A 17,948-nucleotide genomic window follows, 5' to 3' on the forward strand; every position below is an offset into this window, starting at 1 on the left:
CATTCCTTTAGATTTTTTAAAGATGGCTAAATATTACTTGAGATAGCGAATGTCGGAATACGCATCTTTCGCTTTTCCCTAAAAAAAGACGGCAATAAAAAATAAATTTTGTCGAGAAATAACGCGAGTTCTAAAATTTCGATTTAAATTTAGACTCGTAAATATATTTAACTTGGAAGAGAGCGAATAGATGTCGGATAAAAAGGAATCAGTATGACGGATTGTATATATACACAATAGAGATTACGTTTATTACCAAGCATAGATTATGGTAAACAAATAATACAAATAGATGCGAGGATTAAAAATTGTTACAGAAGATTACTATTGTGCATAACTAATTACGCACAATGTCCTGTCAAATTAAAGGAATAGCAAATATACCAGATATAGATAATGTTAAGAAATTACTTTATGGCAGTGCTATTAGTAAATGTAAGTTTTGCTTGATAATATTGATAGAATCATGTATTTATTGTGTATTTTAATATATATTCTTAATTATGTACATTTTAGATGAGTATGTACCAAGCAATGAATTACCTCTTCAAGATTGTCATATATCATTGTCATCGGTTGGAGATGTGTTTGCAATAGCTTGGAATACAAAGATGATTATATTTGTTTGTAAGTATAAATCTTATGCCTCATATTATTTATGTTTTTATCATATTCTTTCATTACATGTATCATCTAAGATTAATAATATATTTAAAGTCATAAAAATTTTAAAATTATATGGAATTATATATATAATTATATATATATATATATTTTTTTTTCTATGAACAAATGTTCTTTAATTTGTTGATAGCAAAATGGGATTCGCAAGAATTAAATGAAATAAAAAATAAATTCCATATAACATGGCATGGAGAAATAACAAAGGAACAGAAGTGAGTAATATTTTTAAGAAATGCACTAAAAATATTCTAATTATAACAAAGATACTTTTTTTAGTGAATGGATAACATCAGTGATCTGTTTACCTTTAATATCTTTAGGAAAAGCTAGTGGTCCAGATTGGACATGTATAGCTGTTGGATATAATACAGGCTTTATTAGATTCTATACTGAAGTAAGAGCTTAATTTTTATTATTATTTTATCATTAATCTATTATACTAATTTTTTTTTATATTAGACAGGTGCATTGCTCTTTGAGGAACAGATTCACAATGAATCAGTTTTAGGAATAAAATGTCAATCATTTTCATTACCAAGGCATGTTGGAGATGCTGGCTGTAGCGAAGAAATTTATATATTGTATAATAGCGGTGTCTGCATATTACAAGGATTTCCATTATTTTCAACTTTACGTGCATGTAGAAATCACTTGGCTAGAGGTATATTCTCTATTATATGCTACATTTGTCTGGCCTAAGATTTTAATTTAATATTTTTTTCTTTTTTACAGTTCAAGCTAACTGCAATGATTTACCACCAGTTCCTAACTTGTCATATAAAAAATGGGCGTTTAAAAATCAAGATATTGCAAATGATTCAGAAGTAATTGGCACAACATCGATAAATAGTTTTGATCATTTCATGACAGCTTCAATTTGCGGCGGATATAATGCAATGTATAGATCTAGCGCGCCGCAACATAATTTAGTCGTTGCAACAGGAAAACGGCCATTTGTAGGATTTCATTATGCATTAGAGGGTGGTAATGCTCCAGTTCTATCGGACGTTGCCATTGCTATGGCTAGCAAATTGGCTAATGCTATTGGTACTGCTGTTCCGTAAGTATATGTATATATTATACAATATTTTCAAATAAATTAAATAAGTTTCCAAAGAGATTAATTGTAATTAATACATTAATTTCTTCTTAGATGGTTTCGCGGCAGTTCGAAGAGTACTACATCTGAAGCATCAAAGGGTAACATTCAGGAATCTGTAGAGACAATGAGTTGTCGGTTTGGTTTAAGCGACATTATGAGAGAAGGTGATTGCATCGTCTGTAGTCCAAATAAAATGTTATCGGTAATATCGGACGCTATGGGCAGAGTATTACTTATAAATAACAAGAGAGGTGTAGCTGTTAGAATGTGGAAAGGATATCGCGATGCTCAGTGTGGTTGGATCGAAGCTACCGAAGAGAGAGATCGTGGAATCCACAGGAATATAAATAAATCTGGACGAAAAACCTTATTGCGCACGGCGTTATTTCTAGTTATTTATGCGCCGAAGAAAGGTGTGATAGACATTTGGAACATACAACAAGGTCCAAAGATCACTACCTTTACCGCTAGTAAAAATGGACGGTAATCCATAATCATTTATATTATTCTCTGTCTTCTCTGTATTTTGGTTATCTAATATAAGATTATTAATCTAATATATTCTTATAGACTACTATATATTAACTATGGTTTTCTGGGCGCAAATGAAAATGCTATTTTGTCAAAGAATAAGGCGCAATACTCGTGTGTGTTTATGGATCCACTTGGAGGGTTAAAGGAGATTTGTGTTCCATTTCATTTTGCACTTAATAGTAAAAACGGAAAACGAGCGCGCGACATACATCTACTTAGAAAACTGAGAACATATCTGAGGGAAGAAGAATTTAATGAAGAAAAATTAGTTTTTGAAGTTACCAACACTTGTCTGGGATTAAAGACAAATGAAATTAAAGTACAGATGATAGAAGTCTTAATGAATAGCAAACATATTTTGCCAGATGCTTTGCTTGCTGCAATAAATTGTTTTGTGATAAAATCAGGTGTGTGTGTGTATGTGTTTGTATATAATATATATATAATATAATATTGTATGTAATATTATTATATTAATGTTTTGTAGAAGAAGAAAAAGAATTAGAACCTACTGCTAAGATGCTTCATCAGTTGACTATGCAATTACAGCAAATAATTATATTTTATAAATATATTAAGTCTCAACTTGACATTCCTCCTGAGTATAACATTGTAACAGCTGATAATGCACCAAGTCCTAAATATTTATCTTCGATATTATTGACCTCGGAACGAGAAGTACACCGTATTATTAAATTGGCCAAGATGATAAATAGTTTTAAGGATAATAATGTTTCGGCAGAAACTAAAGTCAAATTTAAAGAGGATGAAAAAATGTTTTTTAATTTTCTATCATGCTTTGAATTTGGTACATCAAGATTCATTGGATTACGAAAAAACTTAAAAAAAGAAACAATGAACGATATTTGTAAGTTTGTTTTGCAATGGCCTTGTAATAACTTGCTATTATTACATTAAATATAATGCAATTTTTAGCGCGACTAATATATCAAGGATGGATGTACTCGAATGATGTAAAAGAGAAATGGCAACAAGCTGCTAAAGATAGTAACATTCAACCATTTAATTTCATGGAACTGGCATTAATTTATTGGACACATAAAGAGGAAACTGTATCTTTGGAAATTGAACTAAAACGTTTTACGCAGCTTTTACATGTTATTTGTTTGTTAACTGGTAAGTTCTGGTTAGGAAATGTATTATTTATGACATATATTGAAATTGATTAATTTAAATTTAATAGATGTGGAAGATATATGTGTTGAATATAATGAAGTTTCTCTTTGGTGGAAAACTGTACGGACTATTTTAACAGAATCTACAAAACCTTTTAATGCGCTTACTGCTGCATTAGCATGTAGAGCAATTGCTATGATTCTAGAGAAATATAAAGAGAAATTGGAAAATCAAAAATTGTTGGAAACTAATGGCAATGAAGGTGAAAACATTAAAAATATAAATAATGTAACCAACATAGATAAAACGGAAAATAAACTGAGTGACATCACCCCAGATGATGAAACATATAGTTCAATTAGCGAATGGGAAAATGTTAGCAACGATACTTGTCAATTCACATTGTTAATTGGGAATCTTGAAGATATTACCATTTTGAACACTATTATTAGGTATGTTCTAAAAATTAAATGTTATATGTATTAATTATATGTCATAATTTCTAATAATAAACATTTCTTTAATTTTAGTCAGCAAGTTATACCAGACGAAACAACACAATTCTTTGCTTTACCATTTACAAAAAATGATATTTCTTTAGCATCAATTATTTCCAAAGGAAAAGGTAAATAATTTAAACTTATAATTTATTTAATAATACTTTATAGTTCTTTCTTTATATTTTTTATTTATTTGTATCAGGTTCTGTCTCTGAACTGGTTGCAAAATGGCTCAGTACAACAGGTATTGATCCAACACGATTAATCGACACAACTGATGTGGAATTTGATCAGCTGCAATTATCAATGGATTCTTTACAATTAACTGATACACTGGATGAAGCAACTGCCATTGAAGTATCTCAACAAGAACAACCAAAACTTCTTTCATTATCGGTAGAAATTGGAGATGAAGCAAAAACCAATATGACAGCGGAAGCATATATATTAGGCAAGAGATATTTGAAAAAAATAATATCATTAATATATTTACGTTTTATAATTTCAATTTTTCTTCTTTTTTTTCCAGACAAAATGATTTTACTTAAGCGCCATTTTCCATACAGTTTAACGAGCAGTGTTTTGCTGGCCAATTTATGCTGGGAATTTGCTATGTCATGGAATAAAGATGTTACCCAATTAGATCTGCTTGCAGCTGCTTTGACTGTTTTACGACAAATACCTATGAAAAATATGAAACATGGTAAGCAGCATTTTTATATTTTTTTCAGTGAAATACTTTTAAAATGAACATTTATATGTATGCTATATATGTGTTTATTTGATAGGCGTTTGCTGTTTAATGTGGACGCTTCACATAAAGAAAAGAATGGAAGCAGCAGCAAAGCTGATGAACAAGCTCGGAAAGTTGCCAAAGGAGAGATTATGCATGCAAGACATTGGTTTGTCCGACATTCAACTGACAACATTTCTACAGCACTGTCTCACTTTCTTGGATATATTTGTTGACGTTAGTACATAGAATAGAATGTACATAGAGAGAATTATATAAAAATTATTTAATTTATTAAATGAGGAAGGAATTTCTAGAAATCATAAATTAATAAGCGGATTTTACTTTAATATATGTGTCCCAAAAAACTAGATATCCTTTTAATATATAGATTTTCTGGCTAATTTGAGATGATTTTTTTTAGTGAAAATGTTGAGGCATTTGAATTACGATTGAAAAAAAAAATTTTTTTTCGCAAATTAAATTTTATAGAGTCAAAAGATGAACAAAATTACATTCTTTAATTTTAGGTGTAATTGATTTTTTGCTATTAAAGGACATCTAATTTTTTGGAACATTCTATATAAAGAAATATTAATTTACATTATGCAGGACGAGATACTTAAACGAGAAGATGGTGCAACAATAAAGTCGGAAGAATTATGGGATGGACATACCGGACCACAACCATTTGCCACATTAGCCATTTCTCAAACACCAGCTTGGTACGATTTGATCTTGTTACATGTGCAAGTGGCAAATGTTCTGTATATGATGGCGTGTCTTAATTTGAAAATGCTGAAACCACTGAATAACTTATTTGAGTCCGTAGTAAGTAAAGCACGCAATGATTAATTGCGCGAGTCTATGTATACAAACATATATGAACGCTTTATTATATTTACACAGGTTCAACCCTATTTCTTTCAAGACATAACGGATAAAGCGATATTCACGTGGTACCGAGATGACAAGAGAGATCATATGCGTACGGAATTTTTATGCAGAGTAATTACAGCGTCGATGGAATTCATTCATCGCGAAACCACCGACGGCGTGACGATTAGTTCGTCACAGGCTATTTCGTGGATGAGCAAGTGTCAGGCGTTGGCGTCAATTTGGAAAATTAATAGTGATGAATTGAGAATACACCAAGCCTGTCAATTGTATATAAACGGTTTTGATCGTTTGGCGGAAGAGGTAAATATATATATAATAAGCCATTTTTATTATTCATATATATATATTGTTATTTTTATAATATCTTATACTCTCTTATACTTGTGTACTAATGTCTTTACTATATTTATATATCTATTCACAATGTACATGTAATTAGGTAACTGTAGCAGTAACCGATATTGAACGTTTGGCTACAAACTTATTGCCTATAGCTGGAAGAAGAATGATGGCATATCTTTCGAAAACACCTAATCTCTTGGAAGAAATGTCACAAATGAGTCCAGCGCTTACAAGATATTTGGAAAATTTGGTAAGTGTAATTTGTTGGTATGTATTTATCAAATATTTTTAGCTTTTATTAACTGTACAATTTTTCCCAGAACATGCCTGAAGTAGTCTGTACGAATTGTTCCAATGTCGACACTGTGGAACTGATTCGACGAATATCTGTGCATTTACCTAAAACTCACTGTGATTATCATATTGCGCAATTGATGTTGGATGCAACATTTATTTATGAGGGTAATAATTAGTTTCTGATTTCTTTGTAAACTGTCCTGTGATATCATGAAGCATGAAGCTATATACAAGAATTTTATCACAAACTGTATAATTTGTATATATTAAATATAACAAAACGCCATAATAGTTGAAGTCATTGTCAATTTATCGATGGAATGACAAGATATGTCACTATCGTATATAGTAGTAGAAAGAATGATAATCAAGCTGCAAAGTCGTAAAATTAAGTAATATAAACTGTTACTTTTTTCTTGCGACATTATGGCAATTTAATCAAGCGGAATTATATGACGATCTTAGTATAAACAATGTTCATTATCTTTGACCCATATTCTGTATTAAGAATATATATATTTGTATATATAATATTTCTCATATTATATATATAGCGTTGCTTTATCACAGGACTAATTGTTCTTGTTCTAAAAGATTTGCATATATATAATAATAATTTATCTGGCTTTTTTGAAGAAGGGAAATTAGAATATATTTATTGATTTTTCAAGTATTCGGTAGTCATATATATAGTCAATAATTTCTAATAATCTTTAATTATTCTAATTACTCTATCATGTAATATCTGTAATTAAATATAATATTTCTTTTGAACTTACATTTTTTAGAATAATTATCTTTAAAAAGTTGTTCTTAAGAGATCCGTAATATTTAATGCATTATATATATATATATATATATATATATATATATATATATATATATATATATTAGGAATACATTAAATATTACGTTTCTTATCATTACATCATATATAAACTAGTAATCTATTATTCTCAATATCAGTGGAATTTTGAGTATACTCTGTTTGCTACATGCAAATCAATTGCTTGCATTTGAGGTATACTTTTTAAATATTATACATTAATTATGTGTTATGTTTTTAAAAACGAATCACGAAACCTTGATATTGCTGCTTCGTGATGGTTTCCCAATTTGTAAATTCACAATGATGTATCTCGCTACCCGGACTGCCCACTGACGTTAACCACTGTGCCCTGAAAATTGAATATTTATTTAAAGTTGCATTGCGTTAGAGAAGAGATTATAAATGTTGTCTTGCTCTTTAACGATATATAAAGTGCAAGGAATAAACATTATTTGATATTTTTGAACATATTTCAATGTTACAAATATATTTTTACGTTATTTTTTTTTAAAGATTTATGTTTCTGCAGATACAATTGGCTGAAAACCGTGAACAGTGCTCAATTTCAAGTTTAAGAAGGTCATACACTTGTCGTGTTGCCAATTGCATCGTTGACATCGTTACCAAACAACGAACATTCACCAAGTGAGTGTGCGTTCTATCAGTACAAATGCATTTTTATATTTGTCACACACGATGCTCTCTCCACACGCTCCAAAATTATAATTAGAGACCCTAATCAGACCGAGTTCAGATATTTTTACGTTACGATAATATTGAGATGGAATCTTCGTGTAAGCGTTAAAATGACGCATGATTAAGATATATTACTCTTTCGCGATGACGATTGAAGATCAGTAGGTTCAGTAGGTCTGGCTCACATCTCTAAATAACAAGTATTTTATATATATCTTTTTAACGATTCTTTTGCCAAGGGCAAATTTTATTTTGCATTCCTGTTAAAACTATGTCTTACTTGTTTATGCGAACTGAAATTTAGTTCGATTAGCTTCTATTTCAGGATTTTTCGGAAGACTTAAAATCATTCTTCATATAAGATGGTCTATGTTTAGGCGTCTTTCAACGTTAACAGTACTTGGGCATGATAACGTAGCTGCGAAATCGACGAAGGAAACAGGTGATGCGTCATTATTTCATTAAATCGTTATTAAAGTCATTTTTCGACATACTGCTCGTTACGCAGCAATTGTCAGTCAAGGACGGTCGAGGAACCGTAGAAATACACACCGTTTATCTTGCATTTATATGTTTCAACTAATAATTTTAAAACTGTTAGAGTTTATTTACAGATGCAATTTTAAAACTCACATCTGATCGACGAGCGCCCGAGATCCTTGCATCTTCCCGAGGATTGTGCCAGTTTTACTGTTTTTCACCCAACCGCAAATTCCCAATTGCATACATATGTCCCTCACGTACTTTGGAAAATAAACGCCTGCAAGGATTGTTAAAGACTTTAAGAATCTCTGCTAGACTCGGTATAAAGAGATGCCAAATGCTTATGTAAACAAATATGTATAATCGCGTGCTTACGCTCATATATACATATATTAGTCTCATGCTAAAACGGAGATGTACTTATTAAAGTGTAAATGCCAATAAGAGTATATTTTAATCAAATGCAAATTATAAAATGCCTTATTACAAGAACAGGTAAAAAAATAAATAGATTGGCTAATATTTAATAAATATTAATGAAACTTAACTTAAATTTCAGGACAATGCTTGGAAATGAAAAAATTTAACTCGTGACGAAATGAAAATGATAAATGATTCACATAAGTAATTGTACAAAATCGTTGCGACTGCAGATAGCTGGGATTTAAGCTATTTAGTATAACAAGTGAAAAAAGCGACATCGATTCTTTGATTCAAGTAAAAACATTTGATGCTCACCCTGTACCTTCCCAAAAACTTCGAATTCGACGGATACCAATGGTTCCCAGCAAAGGGGATCATCCGCCGCCATCCTGTTCGAATTTTAACAGAATCTTGCGTTAGTCTGTATCTCGTGTAATATGATAAAATTTTCGAATATTAGAGTTGAATGCACAGTAAAGATATAGAATATCCCGAGATTGCAGTTTTGTTGATCGGACACTCACTATCTGTCTCTATTTCTTTTTATAACGATGTTTCACCTTTCGCCACGACTCACCTCGCTGACTGATTCTTGTTGCACGATGTTTGCGTCGCCGCGTTTCCTCAAATAGATCACCCCACCACGTTGACATTGATTTTATTGTGATCGATTGAGTGTCGAGATCGATCAACAGTCTATGATCCTTTCGAGGATCCAGTTACATTATTTGAACATGAAATCAAAGGATTTTTTTGTATTTTGATTTGATAGCAACTTTAATAGAGAGATATGTTACGAGGACGTCTCTTAACAAATATTTTTCGTATCAACAAAATGATAGCGCACAATTGATAGCGCATACTATATGAGAAACACTTAATCTACAAGAGATAGCATGAATGAAATGATTGTGAAACGAAAGAAGAATGAATAATAACCGAAGATGCGATTGATTCCGCCATATATGTAGAAAAATAATTCCTCTTGCTTCGTCGACGCACACAAGGGAGTTGTTCATTGTGGAAACATTAAATGTAGGCCAGGGGAGCAAGCATTTATCGTCGAACTAAGCACTTCCCATCCATCATGCCTGCCGCCTATTGTCCCGTCATTATCTCGGCTAATTAGTTATTAGTATGCTATGACGTAGTAATTGCCCGAAAGCGAGCACAAGAGCAAAAAGTACGAGGTATACCACAGGATACGGGAGAGAGGGTTCTACTTTATAATGATCCTGTTCAATCTATTATATCGTCGTCGTTCAAGGTCCCGTTCGATGCTAAACTCAATAATAAATCTGTACACGTGCACAAGTTTGGGTAATCCGCGCGAAATTATCGAAGAGAAATCGCGATTTTTTTTTTCTAATAGATTAAGTCAAATACTGGTGGCTAATGTATAAAATAAGACGGCAGCACGTTATAGCACTTATTATAGAAATCTAATTTCGTGAAGATAAAACGACTAGCAAGCCACTTTTTTTTGTTCTGCGTAATGTTAAATTATAATTGATTTTCAATTCAAGTCATGATTAATATTTTAGTCCACGCATCAAGCATATGGAATAATAAATGACCATTACAATTAGATTAGAGGAAGAAGTGAGCAAATATATGTGGTGACACATATTAACATTAATACTCGATTTATTCAATAAGTATCTCTATATGGATCAATTTCTTTATGCACAACATTTTTAAATAAATATATAAATAGTCTTTTCTTTTATATATATATTATATATATATATTGCACATTAGTTTTTCTTCGGATATAGTTATAACTATACGAACGATTTTTAAAGGCGAAATGCACGGCATTTAATCCTACTTTCAAGATTCTAATTTTTGTCATTCCTATGGCATTTGCACATCATATATTACTATACACTGCAAAATTTTCTGCAAATATTACTGCAAATATATTGTTCATTTCACAGCCTTCCAATCGTTTTTTTCTGCTGCGTATATCACTAGTCAAGGTATCTTTATAACTCACTACTTCTTGGTACTCCAGTTCTGTTTAGGGTCACGATTAAAGGGATTATCGCGCTTTTTTAGGAGATAACGTCTTGAGGATGGATACACAAAGTGAGGGGATGAAAGTTCAATTTGGAAAGAAACACTGTCTCACACAAACATTTGCCAAATGCGAATCACTTCTTTGCACGATTGAACTCGTACACGGCAAACCATCCTCCTTCATTCGAATTATCTCATCTACGACAGATCGACTTCTCGCATCATTTATGCGAGAGGAGAGTCCGCATTCGCTGGTATAATCGTTATCGCGGTATTATTTGGCAGGAAAGTTCCAGTCTCGCTGTCCTTTTCGTTTACATCGGTATGGCCATTGAAATCTTGGGAGGCCACCAGCAGCTTTTGCTGTCTTGCTTGCTTCTTTTCGCGTTCGATCTGGCATTCGAAATAAGCGACAACGTTAGAAAGATTATTAATTTAATTGTTTCGATATTTATTTTTTTATATCTGTTCCAGCGAGAAAATATTGTATACAAACCTTGAAGAATAATCGAAGATAGTGACACGGAAATACGACGCACTTCCCTGCCTCTTCCTCAGCATCGATGTAAACGCCACGTACAAGAATGGTGTTGCTACAATTAAGGAGGACGAGAAAAACGAAACAGCCGATGTGGGTGATCCAGCAAGATAATTCCGGATTATCCGGCAACAGCCATAGATCAAGCGCATTCCATATGCCGCGCCAGACATTCACAGTCCCCAGGAAGCTCAGAAGGAGAAAAGCGTCTGCGATTATTAAGAGAACCAGACCCTGAAGACGCGCGCAAACATATCGCATCATCGGTTGCAGACAAAACGTCACGGCGACTATAAAATAGCCGATAGCCTGTAATATATATTTCTTGTATTATATATTTCTCAAATTTTAGCAAATCTTTACAACAGATGATATAAATAATTCTATCCCTTTATATGTCTCAACAGGAAAATCAATTTTTTTGTTAATGTTTTTAAAGAGCTTATATTCTGAAATTTCTATTCCCTTTAAATATATCTTGTACCCTAAAAAGAAAAAAAAAAGAAACAAAAGATTTTTTTTTTTTTTTTGCTAAAATAATTTTATTTTTGCTGCATATAAAATTTAAACGCGATCTGTATTCGAAAATCGTATAAATCGTGTCGGTCAACATCGACGACATGATAAATGACGAATCAGGGATAATTTAAAACATTTCATATGCATATACCGACAATTGTGCCATGTGCCTCGGCAATCATACAATTGGCGAATATTCAATTATATAATCGAACTACCGGCGTGTAGTGCCATGACACTAGGCACGTACGTCGTATGTCTACAAAATTTACTGTTTCTCGTTGCTTTATTGTAATCGTTGAACAATAACGGGAGTTGCACGTGCAATCATCTTCGCGAACATATATTTAAGAAAATAACATTATGAACTGTGTATTTCGATGATTGGCTTGAGTATCGACAATTGCGGTCCACGATTGTAATTGATGCTTAGAATAATTAATTAACCGTCTTTTTGCTCAAGTGAGTTGAACATATATGTGATATCATCAAATTTATTTTATCAAAATTTTTATATTTTTTTATCGCATGATATATACATTTTAATATTGACGGATCGTTTCAGATTTAGCGACGATGGTGCAAAATATCTACAGATTAATCTGCGCGTCTGATATTAGATAGTGCGTCCAAAATTTTCCGTTGATGAATCTCAAATCGATGCTTTAATTGGCCAAGCATAACAGTAATTTTCTTTAAGGTACCATTCTTGTTATTACGAAACAAGTTTGTTGCATGTAGAGATATTTACGTATTATTCTAATTTTATGATTTACATTCTACTGTCAATTATTATCGTTATTTTTATTATTTTGTGCTATTATCTTTTCTTTACTTTTTTATTTTTAATATTATTGTCATTATCTTTTTTTTCTTTTTTTTATTATTTACATTCATCGCTTATCGTCAACTGTCGTACAGTGTTTACCAACACTCTTGTAGTTTTGTTTTTGCGAAGCAATCAAGTTTGGTTCTTAAAAGTAAATAAATAATAATATAAATTAATGTATGATGTCACAGAACTCTGATAAAGATAAATAAAATAGAAAACTGATTTATTTTTATTTGGGAAAATAATATATGATATTGTGATATACAATGCAAAGTAAATTATGTTGAAATTATTGATTATCTGAATGTTTACAATTTTGTTTTTGTTATCAATACAAGGAAATTGTGCTTACCAGTGAGCCAATGGCAGAATATTTGGGATTTTCCGGAAATAGATAAATATCGAAGAGGATCCAAAAACCTCTCCAGACGAAAGCAACCAACGTGCCAACAACACCGACGCTAAAGGCACAATCCAGTAAGTACAATGACCAGTCCCTTGTATTCTGTAATCGTAATATTAACGTTACATATGGCTTTCGGATATAAAAAAATATATATTAAATAATAATATATCAAAATATATCGCGCGAAAGATTCCATGATTCTATATTTCGATTAATAAAATATTATTTTGCGCCACTCTTGAAAGATAATACATATAAATTAATATATCATATATGTGATATATCTGTCGAGATAGGAATCAATATTAATTATGCATGTAGAAATTATCTACATGTTCATTATATTTTGACAGAAAAATATTATCAGCGCGTGAAAAATGTCTAGCTGTTCAAAAATTCATCAAATACGATTATAAACTTAATGGTAAAAGAAAGATACAACAATAGTTAGATCAAACAATAGTTAATTAATATAATTATTTAATTATTATATAAATTAATTTTAATATTATATATATATATATATATATATATATATATATATATATATATAACATTATAGAACATTAATATAAATTAATACAGATTGATAAAAAAACGCTTATTGCTCGAGGAATTGTCTAGATAAGACAAACCTTCTCTGTATAGATAGAGAAGAAGGCGCGATCACAAACGACAAGATGTGTCGCGTAAATTAGTGCACTTGCACATACTGCGCTAATGCGCACGTAGACTATACAAGCGCAATAGTGGTTGACGATCGGGGGACTTAGCCGGAAACTGTGCTTATACACACCGATAACGCGAGCTTGAACGCGACGAGGCACATGCGATTCGTGGATCCGATTTATGATTTACGACGCGTTTTATCCCAGTGATTGAACTGACTAGTGAGCACAATCGCCAATAATATATCGAGAGAAAATTATTATGTTTGTGTAATGTAATGCACGAAGTGGCTCTGGATTCTAAAGCAAATTCTCTTTTCGGATATTTACTCTTTGCGTTCCTTTTTCGCTGTCAAATCTCTGTCAATACATAAAAAACATTTATATATTGTTTGTATGTATTTTATATGCAGTTTGTATGTAATACATTTAAGAAGAATTAGCAAGTTCTTATTGTTGTATTAAGAAGGATTAGCAGATAATTATTGCGTTAGAAAATTTCTATCATTTCTATCAATTTATCTTATTTTCCTTGCTCTTATTATCACATAGTAAAGAATTGTCAAACTGACATCACATTCATTAATATGAAAATGAAATCAAAAGTTTATCTCTACTTAAGAAAATAATCTGTTTACTAACAGATAAAAATCATTAAAAATTTATTAGTAGGTAAAGCTCATTTATCAAAATGCTGAGTGTGTATATCGCAACGTTAGAAATTATTAAGATCCCTGTTCAATATTGTTCTGAATATCTTACAATGTATAACATAAACATTTTTTTTATATCGAATTTTTAATTACCAGAGAAAAATATGTGTTTTCTATAGATACATTTTTTTTTAATGTGGCTGTAAACAAAAGGAACAGTTATCAGAAAAGACAAAGTTATAAATTTTTCTGATATATACGTGATACACAAACTATTTTTATTATTTAAAATGCATATTTTTAAAATCTCTCACATCAAATGAAAGGAGAAACAAAAAAAGGTGATACACTTCTCTTCTCTGGTAATTAAAAATTCGATATAAAAAAAATGTTTATGTTATACATTGTAAGATATTCAGAACAATATTGGACAGGAATTTTGATAATTTCTAACGTTGCGATATACTCAGCATTTTGATAAATGAGCTTTACCTACTAATACATTTTTAATGATTTTTATCTGTTAGTTTTATAAACAGATTGTTTTCTTAAGTAGAGATAAACTTTTGATTTCACTTATTAAAGAACATTACACACATCTCCCATTAGAAGCTATACATTAAAAGATGAGTCTAAGAGTCCTTTCATAAAAAAATACAGCTTTTCTGTAATCTTATTCTGAAATTTTTTTCCTTTCTTCTTTCCTCTCTTATTAACATCATGTTATCTTGCATTCTTGTTTTCTAATTCAACTTTCTTTATGTAATATTTATTTATAATTAGATTGTAAGATTGCAATCTTACATTGGACAACTCGGTTTGCGGCACACCCCGAGTGAGGTGAGAGATGAATACTTACGTTGACGCGGAACATAGTTTGTACTTCGAAGTAACCCGGACACGAGTCGAGAACAAGCGAAAACGGTGGCGCGGACACGTTGCGGATCGCGCGCATGATACCGAGTGCGAGGAGACTGACGACGGTTATGGCGACGATGGTGCCGGGCGTCTGCTCCGTGTAGATGTCCAGGGCCTTAAAGATACCGCGCCAAGCATTCACGCAACATAGACCGAAGATGCTGGTATAGAGCCGTGAGCCGAGATAATAAGACAGTCGATGTTTGTCTGGATGGAGGATGTCGACCAGACTATGTTGCAGCACGTTGAAGACGAAGATACCGGTGAAACCGATCGTGATCGATGCGAAGCTGCTGAACACTGGCTCGTTTGGATAGACATAGAAGTCGCTGAGCTCCCAGGTGCCACGCCAGTAACCGACCACCGCAGGCGCGACTATAAACGCGGAGAATATTGTGTCCAGGATCGTCAGGATGGCGTAGTGCAGACGATTTGAGGATCTCCTGTCTAGGCCCCCGGTCATCCCGACACTAGCCGCTCGCAACTCGACCATTTTTATCCAATCCAGATCGAATTTAGTGGTCGCACCGCTGGTCATTCTGCATGGTTTCGAAATTATCAACTATCATGTAAGTAAGAAAGAGAGACTAAGAAGAAAAGAAAAATGCGTAATCAATTTAAAAAAACGAAACGCAACATGTCTAAATGCATTCGACGTTTTCTTCCTGACATTCTCCGAAAATGTCTGGCTCTTGGTCTTAGTTCGATTTATTTGTCAAGATCAGCTTTTGTCATTGTCATTTTGACACACTCATATTCACATAACTGCATGCTCTCGATGGATTAAAAATATTTATCTTGTATACTTTTGCGTTCTTAGGTAATTTCTTCAGCGCTCTGCGTGAAAAAAACAAATTTTCCCGATATTTGAAAACGAAGTTTCTTCCAAAGATGAATTCACAATGAAAAACACTTTCTCATATTTCTCATATTGATTTATGCAAATATAATCGCACAAAATATATTATATTTCAACACACAAGGACCTTCACCGAAACGATGCAAAGGAGCTGCGTTGTCGGATCCAACCCCCGTCTATACACTCAGGATCGACGAAATCGAATGGATCCGTCGATCAGCAGCAGCAGGGTGAGTACTGACTTGTCTTCGGTACAATTGCTATCTTTTATCAACTGTGCTTAGCCGCTAAACGTGTGGACCAACACTATTGCATTATCGCGAGCAGCGTCGTCGCTCGCGCGGCGGACCACCGGCACGAAGTACCCGTGGTACCGCTCTCTTTTGCTCCCTCGTTCTCTCTGATCTCCCCTTCCCCCTCTTATGCGTTATAATCGCCTCTCATCGCAGTGCTATCATGGTGCTATCACGGATCAGAATGATCGACGAAAACTACACGCGTTCCTGCTGTTGTAATGCGATTCGAAGACGATTCAGTTGTGCAGAGTATCTTCAAGAGCTTCCGCTTGTCACCTTATTTAAGCTGCAGCTCAAAGAAGAATCATCGTGATGCGATTCGCGGAATTTGAAAGATAAGAAACACGTGTATTAATCCTTCGTTAAAGTATTTAATGTTCTCCCAGTGATTTATTCCACAACTCAGATATTTAAAATGGCTTCGAATAAACAAATAGAAACAAAGATCGTGTCAATTGAGGGATTGGTAGAATCCCCGCTCATTGTATCGTGTCACGTTTTGTATCTTGTGTATGACACTGTTAAATTGCATAGATTACCGATAGCGCGACTGATAAATATACATGACAAATTTTAGAAAAGGATTCTTGAAATTAAATCAAGTTAATTCGAAATTATCAGATTTCTTGCGGATTAATTAACCTGAAAAAAAAGAACAATTCCATCGTAATGACATAATTTCAAATCTCCTTGACGCTATTTTTTTTCTGAATAGTATTTCCTGTCTCGTGTTCATTTAGCCATTGACGTATACTCATTTAACCATTGACGCTTTAGCCAAAGTCGTCGCTAATTTACTCCTTTTTTGTGCTTCAATCAAGCTTGGGTTACATCTTCTCACCTTCGTTCATTAATTCATCCCTATGAATCTCGTCAAGGGCATAAAATTCACTGTCATCTCGAATAGTTGCGAAAGATACAAAATTAAATATTTCACCCTATGTAAACGCGTAGCATTCTGCACTTAAGATTATTTAATTTTTTAAAGTTTCTTAACGCATGTCGCGCACATAAATATAGATTTTAATATAATAGTTTTTGAATTGGGACCCAAATAATATTTATCTATATATAGAAATTGTTTTTATAAATTATAATGAAAATCAGTATATACAGTTTATTGTTATATTTAGTACTTAAGGATAGATACAGATAGAGATTCGTAATCTGATTGGAAGAAAAAGATAATCATGTCTATTTCGCATATAAAATAACTCGATGTCATGACGCGGATTGTTATAATAATCGCTGATTTGATAAATACGATCGAAAATGGATAACGTTTCTTTTATAGATAAGAAATGTGTACAATCACAGTACCATCATATCTTCCATTTCGCCTCTATTATCGGTGGACAATAATCAGTGATTATTTCGTAAACTTCCGAGGAAAACCCCCACAATCGCGATCTTTCTATTTGCAAAATTACAAAAGCTCTCGATTATACGTATCATGTTTTTTTTTACAATTCGTTTGTATAATTTTCATATTTTCAATTAACAGTTTTTCTAATACATTTTATTTATATATCCTAAAAATAATAATGCATCCTAAAAATTTTCTAATTAATTAATCT

The 17,948-nt window shown here is 32.4% G+C and overlaps 3 protein-coding genes and 1 long non-coding RNA gene across 14 annotated transcripts; 2 read left to right on the plus strand and 2 right to left on the minus strand.

Annotated features, from left to right (window-relative positions):
* The first annotated feature begins 31 nt into the window (after window positions 1–31).
* On the plus strand, window positions 32–11,273 carry LOC126855463 (rab3 GTPase-activating protein non-catalytic subunit). 8 transcript variants are annotated; one of them, XR_007688239.1, is made up of 22 exons: window positions 32–435; window positions 517–627; window positions 815–896; window positions 961–1,078; window positions 1,144–1,345; window positions 1,417–1,744; window positions 1,838–2,269; window positions 2,357–2,727; window positions 2,808–3,188; window positions 3,257–3,457; window positions 3,525–3,909; window positions 3,988–4,082; window positions 4,160–4,408; window positions 4,487–4,660; window positions 4,746–4,927; window positions 5,303–5,521; window positions 5,600–5,890; window positions 6,030–6,182; window positions 6,253–6,394; window positions 7,572–7,703; window positions 8,132–8,196; window positions 8,369–8,490. XR_007688239.1 is itself a non-coding variant. In XM_050603134.1 (20 exons), exons 1-20 carry the CDS (start codon window positions 351–353, stop codon window positions 11,198–11,200), a joined length of 4,245 nt encoding a protein of 1,414 aa, XP_050459091.1. In that variant the 5' UTR covers window positions 32–350; the 3' UTR covers window positions 11,201–11,225. The 8 variants fall into 8 exon arrangements, 4 of the variants coding, with proteins under 4 accessions (XP_050459091.1, XP_050459089.1, XP_050459092.1 ...); XR_007688240.1 differs by lacking the exons at window positions 8,132–8,196; window positions 8,369–8,490 and adding an exon at window positions 11,157–11,273 and having other exon boundaries at window positions 7,588–7,703; XR_007688237.1 differs by having other exon boundaries at window positions 7,572–8,196.
* Window positions 7,112–10,169, minus strand: LOC126855468 (acylphosphatase-2). Of its 3 annotated transcripts, none has more exons than XM_050603144.1 (4): window positions 9,238–10,169; window positions 8,976–9,049; window positions 8,388–8,514; window positions 7,112–7,407 (listed from the first exon to the last, which is right to left on the minus strand). In XM_050603144.1, exons 2-4 carry the CDS (start codon window positions 9,046–9,048, stop codon window positions 7,293–7,295), a joined length of 315 nt encoding a protein of 104 aa, XP_050459101.1. In that variant the 5' UTR covers window position 9,049; window positions 9,238–10,169; the 3' UTR covers window positions 7,112–7,292. The 3 variants fall into 3 exon arrangements, with proteins under 3 accessions (XP_050459101.1, XP_050459100.1, XP_050459099.1); XM_050603143.1 differs by having other exon boundaries at window positions 9,185–10,169; XM_050603142.1 differs by having other exon boundaries at window positions 8,976–9,364; window positions 9,600–10,167.
* Window positions 10,290–16,532, minus strand: LOC126855465 (uncharacterized). The gene is made up of 4 exons (XM_050603138.1): window positions 15,158–16,532; window positions 12,924–13,076; window positions 11,179–11,529; window positions 10,290–11,075 (listed from the first exon to the last, which is right to left on the minus strand). The coding sequence occupies exons 1-4, from the start codon at window positions 15,752–15,754 to the stop codon at window positions 10,908–10,910; spliced, it is 1,269 nt and encodes a 422-aa protein (XP_050459095.1). The 5' UTR covers window positions 15,755–16,532; the 3' UTR covers window positions 10,290–10,907.
* On the plus strand, window positions 11,536–15,225 carry LOC126855469 (uncharacterized). 2 transcript variants are annotated; one of them, XR_007688242.1, is made up of 4 exons: window positions 11,536–12,201; window positions 12,305–12,439; window positions 12,910–13,048; window positions 15,082–15,225. It is a non-coding gene; the product is annotated as an uncharacterized LOC126855469 (long non-coding RNA). The 2 variants fall into 2 exon arrangements; XR_007688241.1 differs by having other exon boundaries at window positions 11,536–12,439.
* Window positions 16,533–17,948: the final 1,416 nt, after the last annotated feature.

The sequence above is a fragment of the Cataglyphis hispanica genome, chromosome 16 (assembly GCF_021464435.1).
Source record: "Cataglyphis hispanica isolate Lineage 1 chromosome 16, ULB_Chis1_1.0, whole genome shotgun sequence".
NCBI lineage: Eukaryota > Metazoa > Arthropoda > Insecta > Hymenoptera > Formicidae > Cataglyphis > Cataglyphis hispanica.